At 39.1% G+C, this 16,465-nt stretch overlaps 3 protein-coding genes across 3 annotated transcripts; 1 reads left to right on the forward strand and 2 right to left on the reverse strand.

Moving 5' to 3' along the window:
* Positions 1 to 106: 106 nt before the first annotated feature.
* On the reverse strand, positions 107 to 6,406 carry slc26a6l (solute carrier family 26 member 6, like). The gene is made up of 18 exons (XM_056389640.1): positions 6,267 to 6,406; positions 5,952 to 6,091; positions 5,642 to 5,752; positions 5,393 to 5,565; positions 5,137 to 5,301; positions 4,638 to 4,790; positions 4,235 to 4,317; positions 3,992 to 4,139; positions 3,756 to 3,869; positions 3,232 to 3,309; positions 2,994 to 3,089; positions 2,708 to 2,814; positions 2,492 to 2,561; positions 2,318 to 2,410; positions 1,780 to 1,890; positions 1,114 to 1,539; positions 679 to 733; positions 107 to 582 (listed from the first exon to the last, which is right to left on the reverse strand). The coding sequence occupies exons 1-18, from the start codon at positions 6,404 to 6,406 to the stop codon at positions 419 to 421; spliced, it is 2,427 nt and encodes an 808-aa protein (XP_056245615.1). The 3' UTR covers positions 107 to 418.
* Positions 6,407 to 7,390: 984 nt separating this feature from the next.
* kbtbd12 (kelch repeat and BTB (POZ) domain containing 12) lies at positions 7,391 to 11,563 on the forward strand. The gene is made up of 6 exons (XM_056386561.1): positions 7,391 to 7,527; positions 7,977 to 9,137; positions 9,212 to 9,482; positions 9,676 to 9,826; positions 9,945 to 10,142; positions 10,234 to 11,563. The coding sequence occupies exons 2-6, from the start codon at positions 8,065 to 8,067 to the stop codon at positions 10,401 to 10,403; spliced, it is 1,863 nt and encodes a 620-aa protein (XP_056242536.1). The 5' UTR covers positions 7,391 to 7,527; positions 7,977 to 8,064; the 3' UTR covers positions 10,404 to 11,563.
* Positions 11,564 to 11,696: 133 nt separating this feature from the next.
* LOC130175907 (interactor of HORMAD1 protein 1) lies at positions 11,697 to 15,097 on the reverse strand. The gene is made up of 7 exons (XM_056386576.1): positions 15,043 to 15,097; positions 14,349 to 14,487; positions 13,482 to 13,618; positions 13,245 to 13,293; positions 13,041 to 13,125; positions 12,656 to 12,771; positions 11,697 to 12,555 (listed from the first exon to the last, which is right to left on the reverse strand). Exons 1-7 carry the CDS (start codon positions 15,093 to 15,095, stop codon positions 11,812 to 11,814), a joined length of 1,323 nt encoding a protein of 440 aa, XP_056242551.1. The 5' UTR covers positions 15,096 to 15,097; the 3' UTR covers positions 11,697 to 11,811.
* Positions 15,098 to 16,465: the final 1,368 nt, after the last annotated feature.

The following is a 16,465-nucleotide window of genomic DNA, read 5'->3' on the forward strand; positions in this document are numbered from 1 at the left end:
TTTTACATACCTTAAAGATAACATGCATAAATATCAATGTAAATGATTTGTTTTACACTTTACTCAGTGCTAGCATCTATTGATTTACAAATACAAGTTCTCAGCTTGTGATATTTCCTCCTGTAGATGTTTTTCCATCCTCTGTGCTGGATGTCCTGTTTGGCTTAAGTCCTTAAAGTTTTGTGCTGCCGTGCATGTCCTGAAATCAGACCAGTTTTTAGAAAGACATTTAGTTAAATTGACATGATCAAATGCTCTTAGGTCCTTTAATATGTTTGGATTGTTCAACGCTGACAATCAGCTATTAACTAACTTATGTGTTATGAAGTGTGCATACAGGGATCAGGCATTTTACACTTTGTCTGACTTTAGTGACTTGACAGTTGAGTATCAGCTTACAGACTGTCCAAACAAAGTGTCACCTGATCATACTCACCACTGATGACTCGCATCTTGGGAATGATGTTGCTCCACGGTGGTTCAGACAGTAGAGCACAGCATCGTGAACGGAGGCAAAAAGTTGTCTCTTTGTTATCGACTCGGAGAAGAAGTCACCAAGCTCCAACTGCTCCACCACAGAGGCTGAAGAGCAAACAGTTCACTCGTGGAGACATTACAAAGATTATAAAACCTTGTCATGAATTACAGTCTTAAGGAAGTGGGAAGGTATTCACTTACCCTGACAACCAGCCATGTAGATATCCACATCAATCTCACTGAAGTCCTGGAAAATCTGTCAATGTAATAAATAATGAGTATTTCTCCTCATCATCATCTAAAGTCACTAGTGCACCAATCTTTAAAAAATCTGTTTTCACATATCTTCCCCATCAAGTGATATTAAGTCTAATCAACCCAGTAACCTATCTCACCCTAGATCATCAGGGTTATCTCTTAAGCTCCCCCTATAAAACTACCAAGACAACCTGTATACATTGCTAATGCTTCTCAAATTACATTTACATTATTTGTTAAACGGATTTGACACCTGGATGTATAGTATATAAGGATCCTCCTCTAAGCTTTAAAAACAAGGGGAAATCTAGTGACATTTAAGATTTTCAGTCATGTCTTACCCTTTGTTTAAAGGAAATCTGTCCCTTTAGTACTTACATTTTTCATAGCCTTGATAGCCACTGTGTCAATGAAGTTAGCTGTGGAGAGGTCAAGAATGATGGAGTGAATATCCCAGGTCCACTTGCCCAGAGAACCCAGAGAGACCCGCTCCAGGTCACGACTCAGTGTGTCCTCACTGCTGGAGCCCAGAGTGGTGGTGTCTCCGTCCTGCAGCTCAGACATCCACCCTAAACTTGTGCAGTCTGGATCTCCTCCTTTCAGGTATTCCCATCTACAGTGGCCGTCTGGTGCTCGGGGAGAGGTTGGAATGACAAACACCGTCCCATTCTCTCTCTCCGTCCAGCCTTGTTCTTCATTGTCTGTAACATTCCCGTCCATGCATGTGTCCCTCCAGCCAGCCTCTTCCTCCACAGAGAACACCTGCTGCTGCTGCTGTTGTTTAGCTGCCCTCTGTGCTCGTCTCTGAGGAGTAATCAGCAAAAGAAGATATCTACTGTAAAGTGGTTTGTAGACTTTGTAGAGATTAGCCAATCAGACCCACAAGGAAGATTTTTGTACTAATTTTCTCATCACGTTTTGAAGAGGTGAATAAAGGGTCAAACAGCTAAAAAAAAAAAAAAGCCACTGCAGACCTTCAAATGTGTTAGTTTCTTCAAGTAATTTATGTTACGGCAGTGATGTTAAACATTTGCTGCATATTACCTCTCTCTTGGCCTGCCTCTTGGCTCGTCTCTCAGCTCTCCTTTCTCTACGTTTCTGTTTGGCCTCCTGCCTCCTCTTATAGATAATCATTTTACTGATGTCGAGCCCACTCTGAAGAAAAGCAAAACATCACCATTATATAAAAATTTAACAAAAGATACAAGAACAAGAAATAGTCACTTTTCTTTCGAAGAATCACTTTTATGCTTTAAACTGAGAAGAGATAAGAGCTGAAACAAATAGTCAGTCAATTTATTCATCAACTGACGAAAAAAAATGTATCTTGATAATGTATTTTGATAATCGGTAAAACCATTGCAGTCATCCTGCAAAAATGTGAAGCATTTTGTTTGAATTCACCACTTTTGACTTTCAGGAAATTATAATTGGTATTTTTTTACTATGTTCTCATATTTTATACACTAAATTATTCATTCATGAATCAAAAAAATAATTGTCGGACTACCCGACAATGAAAACAATCACTAGCTGCAGCCCCAGAATAGATTTATTAGTATTATTAAGAAAGAGGACAAACCTTTTCTTTCAGGGCCTCAAGGTAAAGCTCAGCATTGGCAAAATATACTGTAGCAGAGGAACGGAATATAGTAACACCTGCGATCTCTTTCGCCTGCCAAATAGAGAAACATCCTTAACTTTTGTTGCAGTCGGTGTGAAAAATGTTTCATTTATTATTTTCCATGTGTTTTACCTCTCTGTGTGTCTCTATATCCAAGTACAGTTCTGTGCCTGGAACATTTCCCAGCACAGAGTATGTTGGCCTAAGAATTGAATTAAAAAACACACAAAATCTCATGATGTGTTTGTGTACAGTTTGTCTTTTCTGGCAGATCTCGCAGTATAACATTAGTTACTGATGTTACTTATACTACAATGAAAAATATGCTTAGATGCAGATGAGTCTTACATCTGAGTCCTGAAAATAACAGTCAGCAGAGCAAATGTGATTGATGCTGCCAGACCCAGATCCAGATTGAGGAGCAGTGTTGACACCCAAGTGACCAACCACACCACCTGGGGGAAACAGCATGACATCACTCATTGTTTAGCAGAACAATGATAAGGAAAGAAGAATAATGACCCTGAACACATCAGTAGATTCTCTTGTGGTCTTTGCTTTTAAGGGTATTTTTTTAATTATATTACCACAAGTCATATTTTATAATAATAATAAACATAATTTATCCTCTCACCAGATCAATCTTGTTGCGCCTCCACAGCGTTACAACGTCAGCATACTGCTTGAACATGCCCTTCAGATTTACAAAGACAATCACTGCGAGGACAGCCTAAAACAAGTGCACCCACATTTTAACATGATGCACTGTGCAACCAGAAAACAAACAAACCATCACATTACAGATTACACAAAATCTATCATGTGTCACAAACATGTTCAAACTTTGTACATCAGTGTACAGTTATCAGAACCTTTGGCAGCTCCTGGAACAGTGGTCCAAGTTTCAGTATGGTCACCAACACAATTAGAGCTGAGGCCACTCCAGCCATCTGCAAGAGTAGCACAAAGGTTGTTTTATTTGTGTTTAGCAGAGATGGATTATATGACAGCGCAAATTTCCAACATTTAGTGGTAGCCTAACAACTATTAGGTCTGCTTTTTAGTAATTGATGTGGTATGTTGTTTAGACAGATAATAAATACATTTGGTAAATTGCTAAAAAAGCCAAAAACTGCAGTTCATGTGCTGGTACCATCAGGTTTTGAATTTCCACATAGGCCAGCTTGTTGTATCATTTCATTTGTAATTAAACATCATTTCCTTTTTACCCCACCTCTGTTGTCATTAACTATGTATTATTCATATTATTCATATTTACAGTACAACTATTGCACATTGCATATTTACAGTGTAAAAAATGACTTTGGATTGAGAGGTCATGCCGACTCCTTAACTGTCTCTATTTGTAATGTTGTCACTTCTGTTGTTCACTCACTTGTGTTTTCCCTCCAGTGGTCTCTTGGACGAGACTTCGAGACATGGAGGGGCAGACAGAGTAGCACTGGAAGAAGCCTCCCACTACATTACTGAGACCCAACGCCACCAGCTCCTGCAGCAGTGTGAGGAAAGAGACGACAGAATTAGCAGGAGAGTACAGAGAAAAAATACAAACTATGACAATGATTATATGTTAATGGTATTAGCAGAATTCATGAGATATTTGATGCTCACCTGGTTACTGTCCACCTTGTATCCGTGTTTCAGTGCAAAGGTTTTTCCGAGTGAAATAGATATAGCATATCCAACAATAGCCAGTGCAAAAGCATCACCGATAACTTCCCCAAAAATGCTCACGTCTGGAACACTGGGGGGACTTAAACTGGTGCACAGGTAGAGGATAGGATCAGTTAGTACCAAACAACAATATGACTAATATATAATGAACACTAGTATAACTTCAATCCAAATGCTTACCCACAAGGAATTTCTCCAACAACTGAAATAGTGTAGTTGCTGTTCAGGTGGGCATAGTTTGATATCAGTGTTACTGCCACAATCTACAGCAATCAGAGACAACATACAGGCCATAAACACAAACATATAGAAAAAATTTCACAAACACGTTTCAAACCTTCAATCATTAATTATCTGGTAAATCATTTTGTAGATGTGGACTTAAGTATTAACCACAAATAGCTCAGTTTTTGCTGTGAACTGCACAAATGCAGAGACCCTGGCACTACTGCTGATTTAGCTGCTTGGTTCTACTGTGTCTGTGTTTTTTTTTTTTTTTAGTGCTGCAACATCAGCATCAGCACAGAGCACAGAGGTGATAACATGAACCGAGCCCAGAGAGTTTGTCCTCGTTTCAACTGACTGTGATGAGCTCCACTGGGACAGGAACTGGCAGCTTTGGACTGAGGAAGGAGTTGAGTTCCTTGGCTGCAACTAGAAACACCATAGACACAGCACTGACCACCACAGTGGGAAGATGAGTCTGTGGCAGCAAGGAGCAAACATCCTTCAGAGTCTGAAAGTAAAGATAAAACAGCGAGTGAATGAAGGCTTGCTAAACAGACTTTGATGGAACTTGGTGGAGACAGCATGATTGGATATATACAAAAAGGGTGCACAAAGGGATTAAAAAAGTCATTGAGAGAGCACTAAAGCACTTGCAGCCCTGAAACCCCTTTTGACATTATGAGGAAAGTGTATCACACTCTTTTCTGAGTGAAAATATTGCACTTGGATGTACTTTTTTTTCACAATTTACTTCTTTAAGAATTTTATCATAACCAGCCAAACTGTGGAAAAAGATAACGAGATCAGATCAGTATTGTTGAATCAACAAAAACAAAATATTTGACAGTACTCACATACACCAGTGACAACGGACCACTAAACCGTGTGGGTGAAACGCCAAAGACGTACTTCAGTTGTGCCACCACAGCATGGGCTGCAGCAGCTGTTGTGTAAGCCCGCACCAGAGGCTCAGACAAGTACGTTCCCACAAATCCAAACTTTACCAAACCCAGTGCCACCTATGCAAACAACCATGAAAGCATACATGAGTTTGTCAGCTGTAACAACAAAACAGGACATTATTATTCTGATGGGATGTTGCACTCAGACCTGAATAAGTCCTCCTAAGACAGTAGTAGCAGCTGCCACCTGCACCCTGTATGAGTCCCGCGCAGTTATGTCAATCTCTGTTGTGATGTTTGTCCCATTTATTTTGAAATTCCCATCTGGAGCAAGTCTTTCTGTCACACTGCCTACCATGATGCTGAGCACAGTGAATGTACCTGAACATAATAAAAGATACCAGTTAATACAGAGGGTATAATGGCCATTGTACATTGACAAGCTCTCTCTACTTACCAATGGAGATATGACGTGATGTTCCAAAAAAGAAGTAGATTAATGCTGGATAGAGGGACGTGTACAGCCCAAATACAGGAGGTAAAGAAGCCAACAATGCATACGCCATACCTGTGGAAACAGGAGTGTTGTTGCACCTGTCTCAGTTTACAAATTTTTTTTTGAAGCTTAACTATTTTTAATGGCAAATGAAATATTCTCCAGAAGGACAGTTGATATTTCTTCAAAAATATTGCTTGTGCATAACAAAAAGGTTTTTTGTCATATATCTTAAACTCATGGAACTTGACTGTGATTAACTATGTCATACCTTGAGGCAGGTGAATTATGCCCACACTGATGCCAGAGATGAGGTCTGGCATGCCATAATCCCAGACTGAGTACTTGGGCAGCCAGTATAATACAGGAAAGCTGCTCAACACACTTCGTTTCAGCTTGGGTACTGTACATCTTGAAGGGATTGAAAGAAAACACAGTGGCACAAATGAGTAATGATCATATTGGTGGATATCCTAAAGTATACATTCACTGTGAAGATGAGTCTCTGGTCATCTTTGACAAGACGATCGGAGCAGACATCTACATCTACAGTTCAGTGAGGAATTCACAAAGTCATAAAGTTTACCTTGAGGAGTCTTTAAGCCATTCAGTTACAGATGGGTGAGTGTCAGAGTGTGTTTTTCTCTGTGTTACCTCTTCCAGTCTCTGCTCATCCAGCACTTCCCTCTCCACTCTGTATTTCCCAAACCTGCGTGTAGAGTCCATTGGGCTGAATCTGTCAAACTCTCTGCAACTTTTTTTTTTTTTTACTCTTTTAATATGCAATATGGGTGTATATGATTTATTCCAGAGACTCTTGTTTACTGCAAAGTGTCCTTCAAACTGTCTACCAAAAGCTGATGCTTCAGTGCTACTGTTGGAAGAAGAACTGAATCTGCATATGTACATCGTCTCGTCTAATGATTAACTATAGTCAGGATGTTGTGGGCAGAGCCTCTTCATGATGACAATAGCTGACCGGAAGAAACAAGGAATACAATTATGCTCTTGAAGAGGAAAAAGGATCCTGAATTTGAAATGATGTTTGACAGGTGTTTTCCATCCTCTCTGTTTTTCCATTTACTAGCAAAAGTAAAGCTAATGAACCATGAAATGTCACCTGAAGGTCAACTTACATTGGTCAAGTGAACCTTTAAATGGGCTACCTTTGAACAAATTTTTTTAAGGTATGTCAAATTCAAGTGTTTTTTTCTTGAGAATCATCAAGACAAGTCAAAAAAATATAGATGTATAAATACATATTCTAACTTTATTGTGGTGGCTACAACATTTTCAAGAATATGTATGTTAAGGATCAAACATAATAGATATGGTCTGATTTTTAGGACATGTGAGCGTACAGTATAAACTGGGCCTTTAAGAGGTTGCCATCATGAAATCTGATTCCCAGCTGCCTGTTTCATTTCAGTCATACCAGGGCTGCATGCGCGTGACTGAGGCAAACAAACTGTAATGGAGAATTGTCCAAAACAAAGTACACTATCATGCAGAGGAGTGAAATTATGAGTGTCAAAATAATTCCCAGTATTTGTTACTGTCACTGATTTAAACCTTTGCAGTCCAGATCACTCAGACCTTTCTGACCCAGTTGCTGTCTGCCACGAGCACAACACTATCTATTTTTGGGTTAGTGGCTCAGAGGGCCATGGCAGTGGAGGGGGCACATAGGCTATCTTTTTCTTTTGCAATTGCTCAGACACTCACCAACCCCCCTGACTGACACACTCGGCAACAACAACAATACATGTAGCCTGATGAAAAACATGGATATTTACAGGTCTTCTTAGACCAAAGATATCAGCAGACAAGAGGCACTGATGACTTTGGTAAGACTTTTTACAAGGGGCCTGCGTACTACATGATATGGTCAGATATAGTACTAATTTGTAAGAGAGCACATGCTACTTTATATAGACAATGGTGGCATTTTGCTAAATATAAGGCTAATATAGAAATTCAGTGAATTAGAATGGTGGCTGCTGAAATATGTTCATGAAAGTTTCCTTATATTTTACCAGGAGGGCTTTCATAGTAACTCATGATATTTTAAGTCTTTCTGATGTTGTATTGATTGCTTGAGGAAATCTAGTGAAATAATTTTAGAAATATTTTCATGTCAAGAAGCATAAGATTAATATACCATTGCAAAATCAAAACAGAGTTGATATGCATAAACAGTTTTAGGATTCCAATCAGATTTCACATTACTATACACTTGTGGTTTGATATGGCACTCAACTTTGTTTCTGATTTTTTTTTTGTTGTTGTTTTTCAGACACAATCTCTTCAGTAGTTGTTCATAAGTGCATAACAACCTTTTATATAATTTTCAGAATAGTATTATTATTATAAGTTGAAGCAAAATGGATCTGACATCCAAACATGGGCTGGTGCTCCTCAACCAGTTGAAGAGAATGAAGGAGACAGAGCATCTGACCGATGTGGTATTGGTGGCTGAGGGCATCAGCTTTCCCTGTCACAGAGTTGTTCTATCCGCCTTCAGCCCTTACTTTCGTGTTATGTTCACATGTGGCCTTCGTGAGTGTAACAACAGAGAAATATTCCTGCGTGACACACCTGCAGACAGCCTGGCTCTCCTCTTGAACTACATGTACTGCTCCGATCTTCCTCTCACTAACGCCAATGTACAAGGCATCTCCATTGCAGCTTTTCTCCTGCAGATGGATGATGTCTTCACCCGCTGTCAGCAGCACATGACAGAGAACATGGATGCCTCTAACTGCCTTGGTGTGTATTATTTTGCCCGTGACCTCGGCGCAGAGGAACTGGCTGACCATGCTCAGCGCTTCTTGAGGCAGCACTTTGTCCAAGTCTGCCAGAATGAGGAGGTCCTGGAGCTGGAGGCTCATCAGCTGGGGAAGCTACTAACTTCTGATGACCTTAATGTTTCCCGAGAAGAGACCATCCTGGATGTGGTCCTTCACTGGGTCAAACACAGCGCTCTGATGGATGGAGAGGTTCGTGTTCGGCACCTTCCAGAGCTCTTGAGGAAGGTCCGTTTGCCACTGATAAGCCCTGACTATTTAAGAGAGGCGATGAATAGAAATACAGCCCTGCTGGCCAATGCTGAATGTTTAGAGATGGTGAATGAAGCCCTGGAGGCCACAGCGATGCATCCCTCGGCTGCACCACGTAAACTAAAGCTGCGCTACGGCATGGAGACCACAGATCTGCTGCTCTGTGTTGGTAATGATGGTGGTGGGATTAGGTCAAGATATGGGAACTACACTGAGCGCAGCTTTTGCTACGCCCCATCCACAGGCCGAACATACTACATCACCTCACCTCGCTATGGAGAGGCTGTGGGGTATGTGTGTACTGGGGTTGTAACTGAAGGAAACGACATTATTGTGGCAGGAGAGGCAGGTGTGCGGAGAATGGCCCGACAGAAGATCATGAATGTTGAGATCTACAGGTAAGATGAATATGAAACAATTCTGCATTTGCTTGCCCCACATAGATGGTACTGATCGTTGTCTTGGGTTGCAGGTACAAAGTAGAGGCCCAAGGAAGCTGGGAGCGCCTGACTTCTGCAGAGTATCGCGATTCTTACGCCCTGGGATCACTGGGCGACACCCTGTACCTGCTCGGTGGGCAGATGAAGCTGAAGAACCAGTTTCTCATCACTAACTGTGTGGAGAGATGGTCTCTGCAGGGCGGACCCTGGCGGAGTGCAGCACCCCTGCCTATGCCTTTGGCCTATCACAGCGTGGTCAGGATGAAAGATCGCCTTTATGTGATGGGTGGTCGAACCCCACAGGTGACGTGAAAACACCCTTACATGTGTGCTTATTTCTTAGGAATTATTCAGAAACCTGCATTCACTTTGGTTCTTGTGAAATACATAAAATAATAACACATTTAATAAGAACCCGTACAGTATTAGTATGCAACTCTTCTCTGACTGCACCTGCTCTGCTTTGTCAAACCCTCCCTTCCCTTCAACCATCCAGTCATACCGAATGGATGACGAGCCTGACCGTCTTAGTAACCGCCTTCTGGAGTATGATCCAAATACAAACAAGTGGACAGAACTAGGTCCAATGAAGTACTCAAAGTACCGTTGCAGTGCTGTGGTACTCAATGGTGAAATTTTTGTGATGGGTAAGATTATTTGTTTATTTAAATTTAAAGATTTTTTGTTTTTTTTCATAAAATTATTTGAATTGCACTGATTTCTGCAAGACTTTGCTTTAAAAATGATGCAATTTTGCACCTATAGGAGGAATTGGTTGTGAAGGTGTGGACCGTGGGCAATCCCGCCACTGCCTCGATGCTGTGGAGATCTACAATGCAGATGGAGATTACTGGAGGGATGGCCCTCCTCTCCCATGTGCACAACTCTCACTGCACACCAATGCCTGTAATGCAGGAGTGGTGGGAGGCAAGATTTATGTGTGTGGATATTACAAAGGAGCAGGTAACAAAACAAAACCCATATCCAATAAAAGAAAGATGTTCAATAGGGTTTCCAAGTAAGTGTAATACTCCTTCTTCTTAACAACCCGCAGGTCGTCATGATGATATAACAAAGGACATTTTAGAGCTGGACCCTTGGGAGAACCGGTGGACAGTGGTGGCTCGTCGCGCTCTGATGCATGACAACTATGACGTCTGTTTAGTGGCAAATCTCAACCCAAGGGGACTCATGTCCCCTCCTGCAGACTTAGTGAAACAGTGACACCCCTGTCAGATCAGATCAAAGTCTGGGCTTGGGAGAATTAGTGAAGGAAATTAATTATTAATTATTAATGCACATATCACTGGGCCAAAGGCATTCATTTTTTCAAGCAGAAAGGTCTAAGTGCTCTGCATGAAAGAGGATCTGCAGTTAATGATTTGCACGTTCTTGAACAAAAATAGAATAATTTGTAAATAGTGTTTTTGTTGCTTTTTTATTTTATTGTGTATCATCTGCAGAGAAGATTGATCACCTGAAACCTGCAGCTGTGTGAGTCATGGCTGGGATAGTATTATCAACAAATGATTTCCTTTGAAATTAGGAAATATTCAGATATGAATTATGGACTTCTGCATTCACACTAATCAAACCAAAATCCTGAGTATGTATTTGAACTGTTTTAGAGGGTAAATACTACACCCTTAATGTCTTAATGACTACAGTAAATTGACATGGCAGACCATGGAGATTGGATTATATATACATAAATCTATAAATCTATAAATCTATATATATATATATATATATATAACTAACCCTAACCCTTTTTTAGGTATGCTTTCTAAAGCAGAATAAAACACCTATTATGGAGTGGTTGTTGTGGTTTGAACACAGAATATTTTTGTTTGTTTATAATTTAAATGTGCACTTGTCAGTTTATTAGGTACACCTGGTTCCAACTAATGCAGTATTACACATAAGTCTTCAAATCCTGCCTTCATAAAGGTTATAGTGTTTAGTTTAGTTTTTTAACTGAAAGGTGTTTTCTAATATTTAGTCTACCCTTACCGATAAAAAACATCTGACAGTATAACAGTGAAACAAGGAGCTGGGTCTCTGTTGGTGACATGTATGGAAAGTGACATCAAGATAAAATTGTAAAGGCTGCCTTTATTATAAATTACTATTACTTATTCTTTCTACAACACAATGTGTCTTTAGAAGATCAGAATTCAGGGGTCACAGAAATTATATGATAGATACATTTGGTTCTGAGTAATTATTTAATAGAATTATTATTTGTTAGTTTATTTTCAATGTGAAGTCAGCAGTTTAAGCAATGAATGAGTTTATTTTAAAAAGTCTTCAGAGACACTTAACTGTTGACTGCAATATTTTGTCAGCAGCAAAAATGAACAAGATTAAAGACTTAAAACATGTGCAATTTGTTGTGGGTCACTCTGTCCTTAACTTACTTGTGATTAGTATCTTTTTACAACCTTCTCAAGCTCTTTCACCACCAAGTATAAGACAAAAAACATTTATCAATGTGTTAACTGTGCAAAAAACTGAATCCACAACTAACAGAACATATGTTACAAGTAATAATAAATATAATAATAAACACTTTTGGCCTAAATTGCCCTAAGAAAACAGACTGCACTGTTCTGAATCCTTTACTCATCCTTTAAAAGCCTATGTCAGAATCGCAATCCAAGTCAAACAACTGCCAGAGGCCTTCAGGTTTCACTGGGTTCCCCGTCTTGGACTCAGCTGACACCTTGTCTAAGATTGATTCAATTCCTGAGAGGCACTCAGAGCTGTTGCTCTCCTGAGACCAGCAGCTGAGAGGGGTGACTAAATGCCTCGCAGGTTCACTGGACCTTTTCTCCCTGTTCAGTGGTATCAGACAGTGAACGCTATCCTGGCTGGTTACCGTATTCAGATCATGGCGATCACAGAGAGGTGCTGAAACGTTCTGATGTTTGTTACAATTCATCAGAGAATGACTGTTTTCATCCGGCACAGTGCGCTTACTCCTCTGTGAGGGTATCAGCAGTCTCTTTTTGCGCCTCCTATGGCCTCTGAGAGTGAGTTTCCGTTTCCTAATGCTGCAGCTGGGCTCCCGAGGGGGAACTTCAACCTGCTTGTGTTCAGGGTTGTGCAATGTACATAGAAGCTGTGTGCCTTCGAGCTTGTTGTCCTGCAGGATGTCAGAGAGTGACTGTTCAAGCCCTGGCGACGTCTGGACGGCGTTGTCCATCAGTCTCTGAGAGCTGGGTTTGGCTGAATGCTCTGAGACAAGAGTGCTGAGCAGCTTCAGGGTCTCTTCAAGTACATTTTGTTCTCTCTCCTGCTCCTCTCTCAGACTCTCAAGACTACTCTTTAAAATTTGCAGATTTGAACCAAGTTCTGCTGTGGTGTCTCCACTCTTAAAGATATAAATGAGATATTGTCATCATTACTATTCAGAAACATTTACTAGTGACCAAAATATATTTTTATTGCATTGAGAGCGACATGCTATTCACCTTTTTCACATTTTCCTCCAGATTTGTCATCACTTCTTTGTGGGAATTCACTTTATTTACCAAAGTCTCAAACTGCTGGGAAATGTCACTCTGAAGGTCATTCAGATTATTTTGCACTGGGATGAACCAATAAAAACGTAAAATAGGTTAAAAAAAATGATTATGAAACCATATAGTGATTTAAAAAGATTAATAATAATGAATAATGAATAATAATAAGATTATTAGATTATGAGTGAACCAATGTTTAATCGTTGGGCAAAGTGCACCATCTACTGGTGACAAGAAATTCTTGCTCACTGCCTTTTTTACTAAATTAACCAGACTAGACTATATGTAGAATGTAACTTTAAATCAAAACACATCTGTCCTTTAGTAAACTTACATGTTGATGCAAAATTGTCAAATTTTTCGAGGACAGTTTGGTACACAGCCATATTTCTGTCTACCCCGGTGACCAGTTGTTGGATCTGAAAAACATTTTTTAACACATTACATGTGTAATGTAATGTCTAATGTGAGGACGGGGGTCGTATAATAAAAAAAAACAAAAAAACAAATGACAGAATAAATGCCTATCATCACTTACGTTGTTGAGAGTTTCTCTTGTATGTTGACATTCTTTGGCAAACAGATCACTGTTAAAGAAAGAGGACAGATTGTAAACAAATTCAAAGGTGAGGATGGTCATTTCTATGTAGTCTGTATTGTTGCTTTTTCTTTTTTCATCTAACTCTTAATTTTGTTTATATACAGTATGTACAGTATATGCAAAGATGTGAAGCACCTTGAGATTTGTGTTTATGAAAGATATGACACAAAATACCTGTCATTTTTTTCTTTTGCCTTTTTCCTGTCCTCTTCAAATTTATCCAGTATTCCAAAACCCCTGGTTTTGTCTTTCAGTTCTCCAAGTAGGAGAGGTTTAGTGTGATAATTGTTTGAAAACTTTGGGTCGCTCCCCTAAACAAAGACAAAATACAGAGGTAAAGAGATGTAAAACAGACATAACAATTTTTCTCATTATCAGAGAGACACCCATGGTCCCATATTTAGGTTACATTTTCCTGTCAAAAGTATTAATGGATCCATACAGAAAAACAGAAATGCATTGTATCATGGAATTATCAATACTGAAACACCTACTCTTCATACCAACAATAACCCAATTCTGCTATGAAGCACACCCACTCATTGATTTGCAAAATTGCACACAATGTCCCAATACAACCAGAGACATTATAGGGATAGATAAATCTGTAAAACATACATGGCACAATCTCTCATAGGATACATAGTCATGGACCTACAAACATGTTATGTGTTATGGTTGAGCTGGTGGTTACATTTTACCTATTTAGATCTCCATAATGTTAAGATGACACTCTTTATGGAAATATAAACTCACTGAAGGAACAAAAGAACAATTATGATAACCCCCTCAATAACATCACTTGGTATTTTTGACATTTCTCAGAGCATAGCACCCATGCAAATTTCTAGAGCTTTAGCTGTCTCATTAAGCCTGCCCAGGCCTCAGGTCACTTGTCAATACAGTATACTGAGAGTAACCTACATGTAAGTAATAACATTTTTAATCAGTGGGGCTGTGGGGTAGTGTTTTCTTCATGCATCCAGAAGATCTTACTGCCTCACCAGGAACCACCTACAAGTCAAAGCTGATAAATCTCACCTCTTGTGAACTTTGCTGGGAGGTCCTGGATGACAAACTCATATCCTGAGACGCACCCTGAGAGTTTTCGGGCCAAAACTGAGACCCAAAGAATAACTGAGAGTCTGTCAAGCTGGAGAAGCCACAGGTAGCCATATTCCTGAAGATTGTTTTGTCCCCACAAGGTTTGATGAGTGAAGAAAGAACAAACACATAATTTGTGCAGCAAAACTGACAAAAGTAGAAATTTGGTAAATAAGCAAAACATTGTTCCATGTAGGGCTGTAGCTAACAATTACTTTATTATCTATTAATCTGCCAGTTACTTATTTATGAATTTGTTTTTGCCTATAAAATGTCAAAAACTAGTGAAAAAGGACTAGTGTAATGTAGTTACAGGAAAAATTGTTCAACCCTCAGTCCAAAACCTGAATTTATTCCTTTTATTACAAAAGAGAATCAAATCTTCATATTTCAGAAGCTAGTAATTGTGCATGAAAAATTAATAAAACGATTAACAATTGATTATCAAAATAGCTGGCAATTAATTTTCTGTCTATCAGCTAATCAACTAATTGATGCAGCTCTTTCTGTAAGTCATGATGCTGTGATCAAGTTTAGGGTTTTCAGATTTAAAACTAATGACAACAGCCATCTATATTCACAGTAGGTGATAAGGTTTAAGTTAGTTAAGTAGCCCAAGTGAGCGAACTACCTGCTTCCAGTTGGGATGCTCAGCATTTCTTTTATGTTCCTCAAATGATTCATTGCTTTTGGTTACCTGTTTGTAAAGATAACAAGTTAGGAGCAGTTTTAGCGAGTTATCTTAAGTCATCTTAACAGCATTTATACAACAGCTGACAGATGTTTCGGGTTATGCAAGTTAGCTTAGTTAGCATTAACCTAATGTAGAGAAGGCTTCATTAGTTAGTTTAGCTAGGAATTTTAACAAACCTTTACCAAAATCGTTTCATATTAAATTTGGTAATGTACAATGGTTATCGTGGATTAAATAGTTTTAAATCTGACTCACAGTTAAAGTAGGCAGTAAACAGGCAACGAGTAGGAGTGTTTGAATCTCCCGCCATACGTCCTTCCAGAGCGATGCTTGGCTGCATTCAGGTACCATCGAAAAAGTCCAGTTTACTACTTCGTTGGAAAACAAACGTCAAACATACATTGGGATGGTTATCTGTTTTGGGAAGATATTGTATTTAATATTTATTTATTTATGTGTTCTATGGTTTCATAAACATTTATCTATCCAGTAAGTCCCAATGTACACTCAGTTTATGAGTTCTTTGATATGTTTTCTATCCAAGTGCGAATATATCAGTTTCTCGTATTTTTTGAATCCATGCCTCACCCGTTGCTGGGCATTTTGCTTAGTCAGTCAATCAGTCAGTCAGTCAGTCAGTCAGTCGGTCAGTCAATCAGTAGGTTAGTTAGTCAGTCTGTCAGTTTATTGTGCACATTGTGGAAAACTGTCCTTGGCTTCACCACGGCATTAAAAACATTGGGTTAAATAAAAGACGATTGACGTTGACAATACAGAACAATGATGAAGTGAAAAATGCTGATTCCATAAATGTGGGTTAACTAGTCTTACTGGATTACTAAAAGGGGCAACTGCCCTGGGGCCCCCAGACAGGTTAATCCAGCCATGCTAATTGTGACCTCAAATACTGTGACTTCTTAAACGCAGGTGTAACTAAAATAATCAGATTCATTGGAACTGTATTTGTGCATGCTGCCTTACTGGCAAATGTAATGGAGCCATCAATATTGTTAGCAATCACACCTGTGCTTTTTCTATTGTAAGAAAAGTCAGTTAATGACAATTTCAATTCAAGAATCAATTAATAGTTAATTTCAATAGTTTTTATATTAATTAATTTCCATTCACATTGCAATGGCATAAATTTAGGAAACATAACAATATTCGTCATTTTTCATTTATTGTCTATTGTGCATAAAATGTGTTTTAGTGAACAACATTTTCATCGTCAACATGCAGTATTTTGTCCTCAGGTCTTTAACACTCTATCTATGACACACCAGAATTATATATTGATATGCTTTTAACAACAAACTCTACTTGTAATAATAATAATAATAATAATATCAGTTATTATTAT

Source organism: Seriola aureovittata, chromosome 2 (genome assembly GCF_021018895.1).
Source record: "Seriola aureovittata isolate HTS-2021-v1 ecotype China chromosome 2, ASM2101889v1, whole genome shotgun sequence".
NCBI lineage: Eukaryota > Metazoa > Chordata > Actinopteri > Carangiformes > Carangidae > Seriola > Seriola aureovittata.

Excerpts from the sequence above, each read along its gene's own strand:
- LOC130175907 (XM_056386576.1), bottom strand. The coding sequence starts at position 15,095 with ATGAATCATTTGAGGAACATAAAAGAAATGCTGAGCATCCCAACTGGA. Across the intron at positions 14,488-15,042 it reads AGCATCCCAACTGGAAGCAG|GAATATGGCTACCTGTGGCT; the intron begins GTAGTTCGCTCA and ends AACAATCTTCAG. Across the intron at positions 13,619-14,348 it reads CCCAGCAAAGTTCACAAGAG|GGGAGCGACCCAAAGTTTTC; the intron begins GTGAGATTTATC and ends GTCTTTGTTTAG.
- slc26a6l (XM_056389640.1), bottom strand. The coding sequence starts at position 6,406 with ATGGACTCTACACGCAGGTTTGGGAAATACAGAGTGGAGAGGGAAGTG. Across the intron at positions 4,791-5,136 it reads GTCCGTTGTCACTGGTGTAT|ACTCTGAAGGATGTTTGCTC; the intron begins GTGAGTACTGTC and ends CTTTACTTTCAG. Across the intron at positions 1,891-2,317 it reads TTGAGGCCCTGAAAGAAAAG|AGTGGGCTCGACATCAGTAA; the intron begins GTTTGTCCTCTT and ends GCTTTTCTTCAG.
- kbtbd12 (XM_056386561.1), top strand. The coding sequence starts at position 8,065 with ATGGATCTGACATCCAAACATGGGCTGGTGCTCCTCAACCAGTTGAAG. Across the intron at positions 9,138-9,211 it reads ATGAATGTTGAGATCTACAG|GTACAAAGTAGAGGCCCAAG; the intron begins GTAAGATGAATA and ends CTTGGGTTGCAG. Across the intron at positions 10,143-10,233 it reads TGGATATTACAAAGGAGCAG|GTCGTCATGATGATATAACA; the intron begins GTAACAAAACAA and ends AACAACCCGCAG.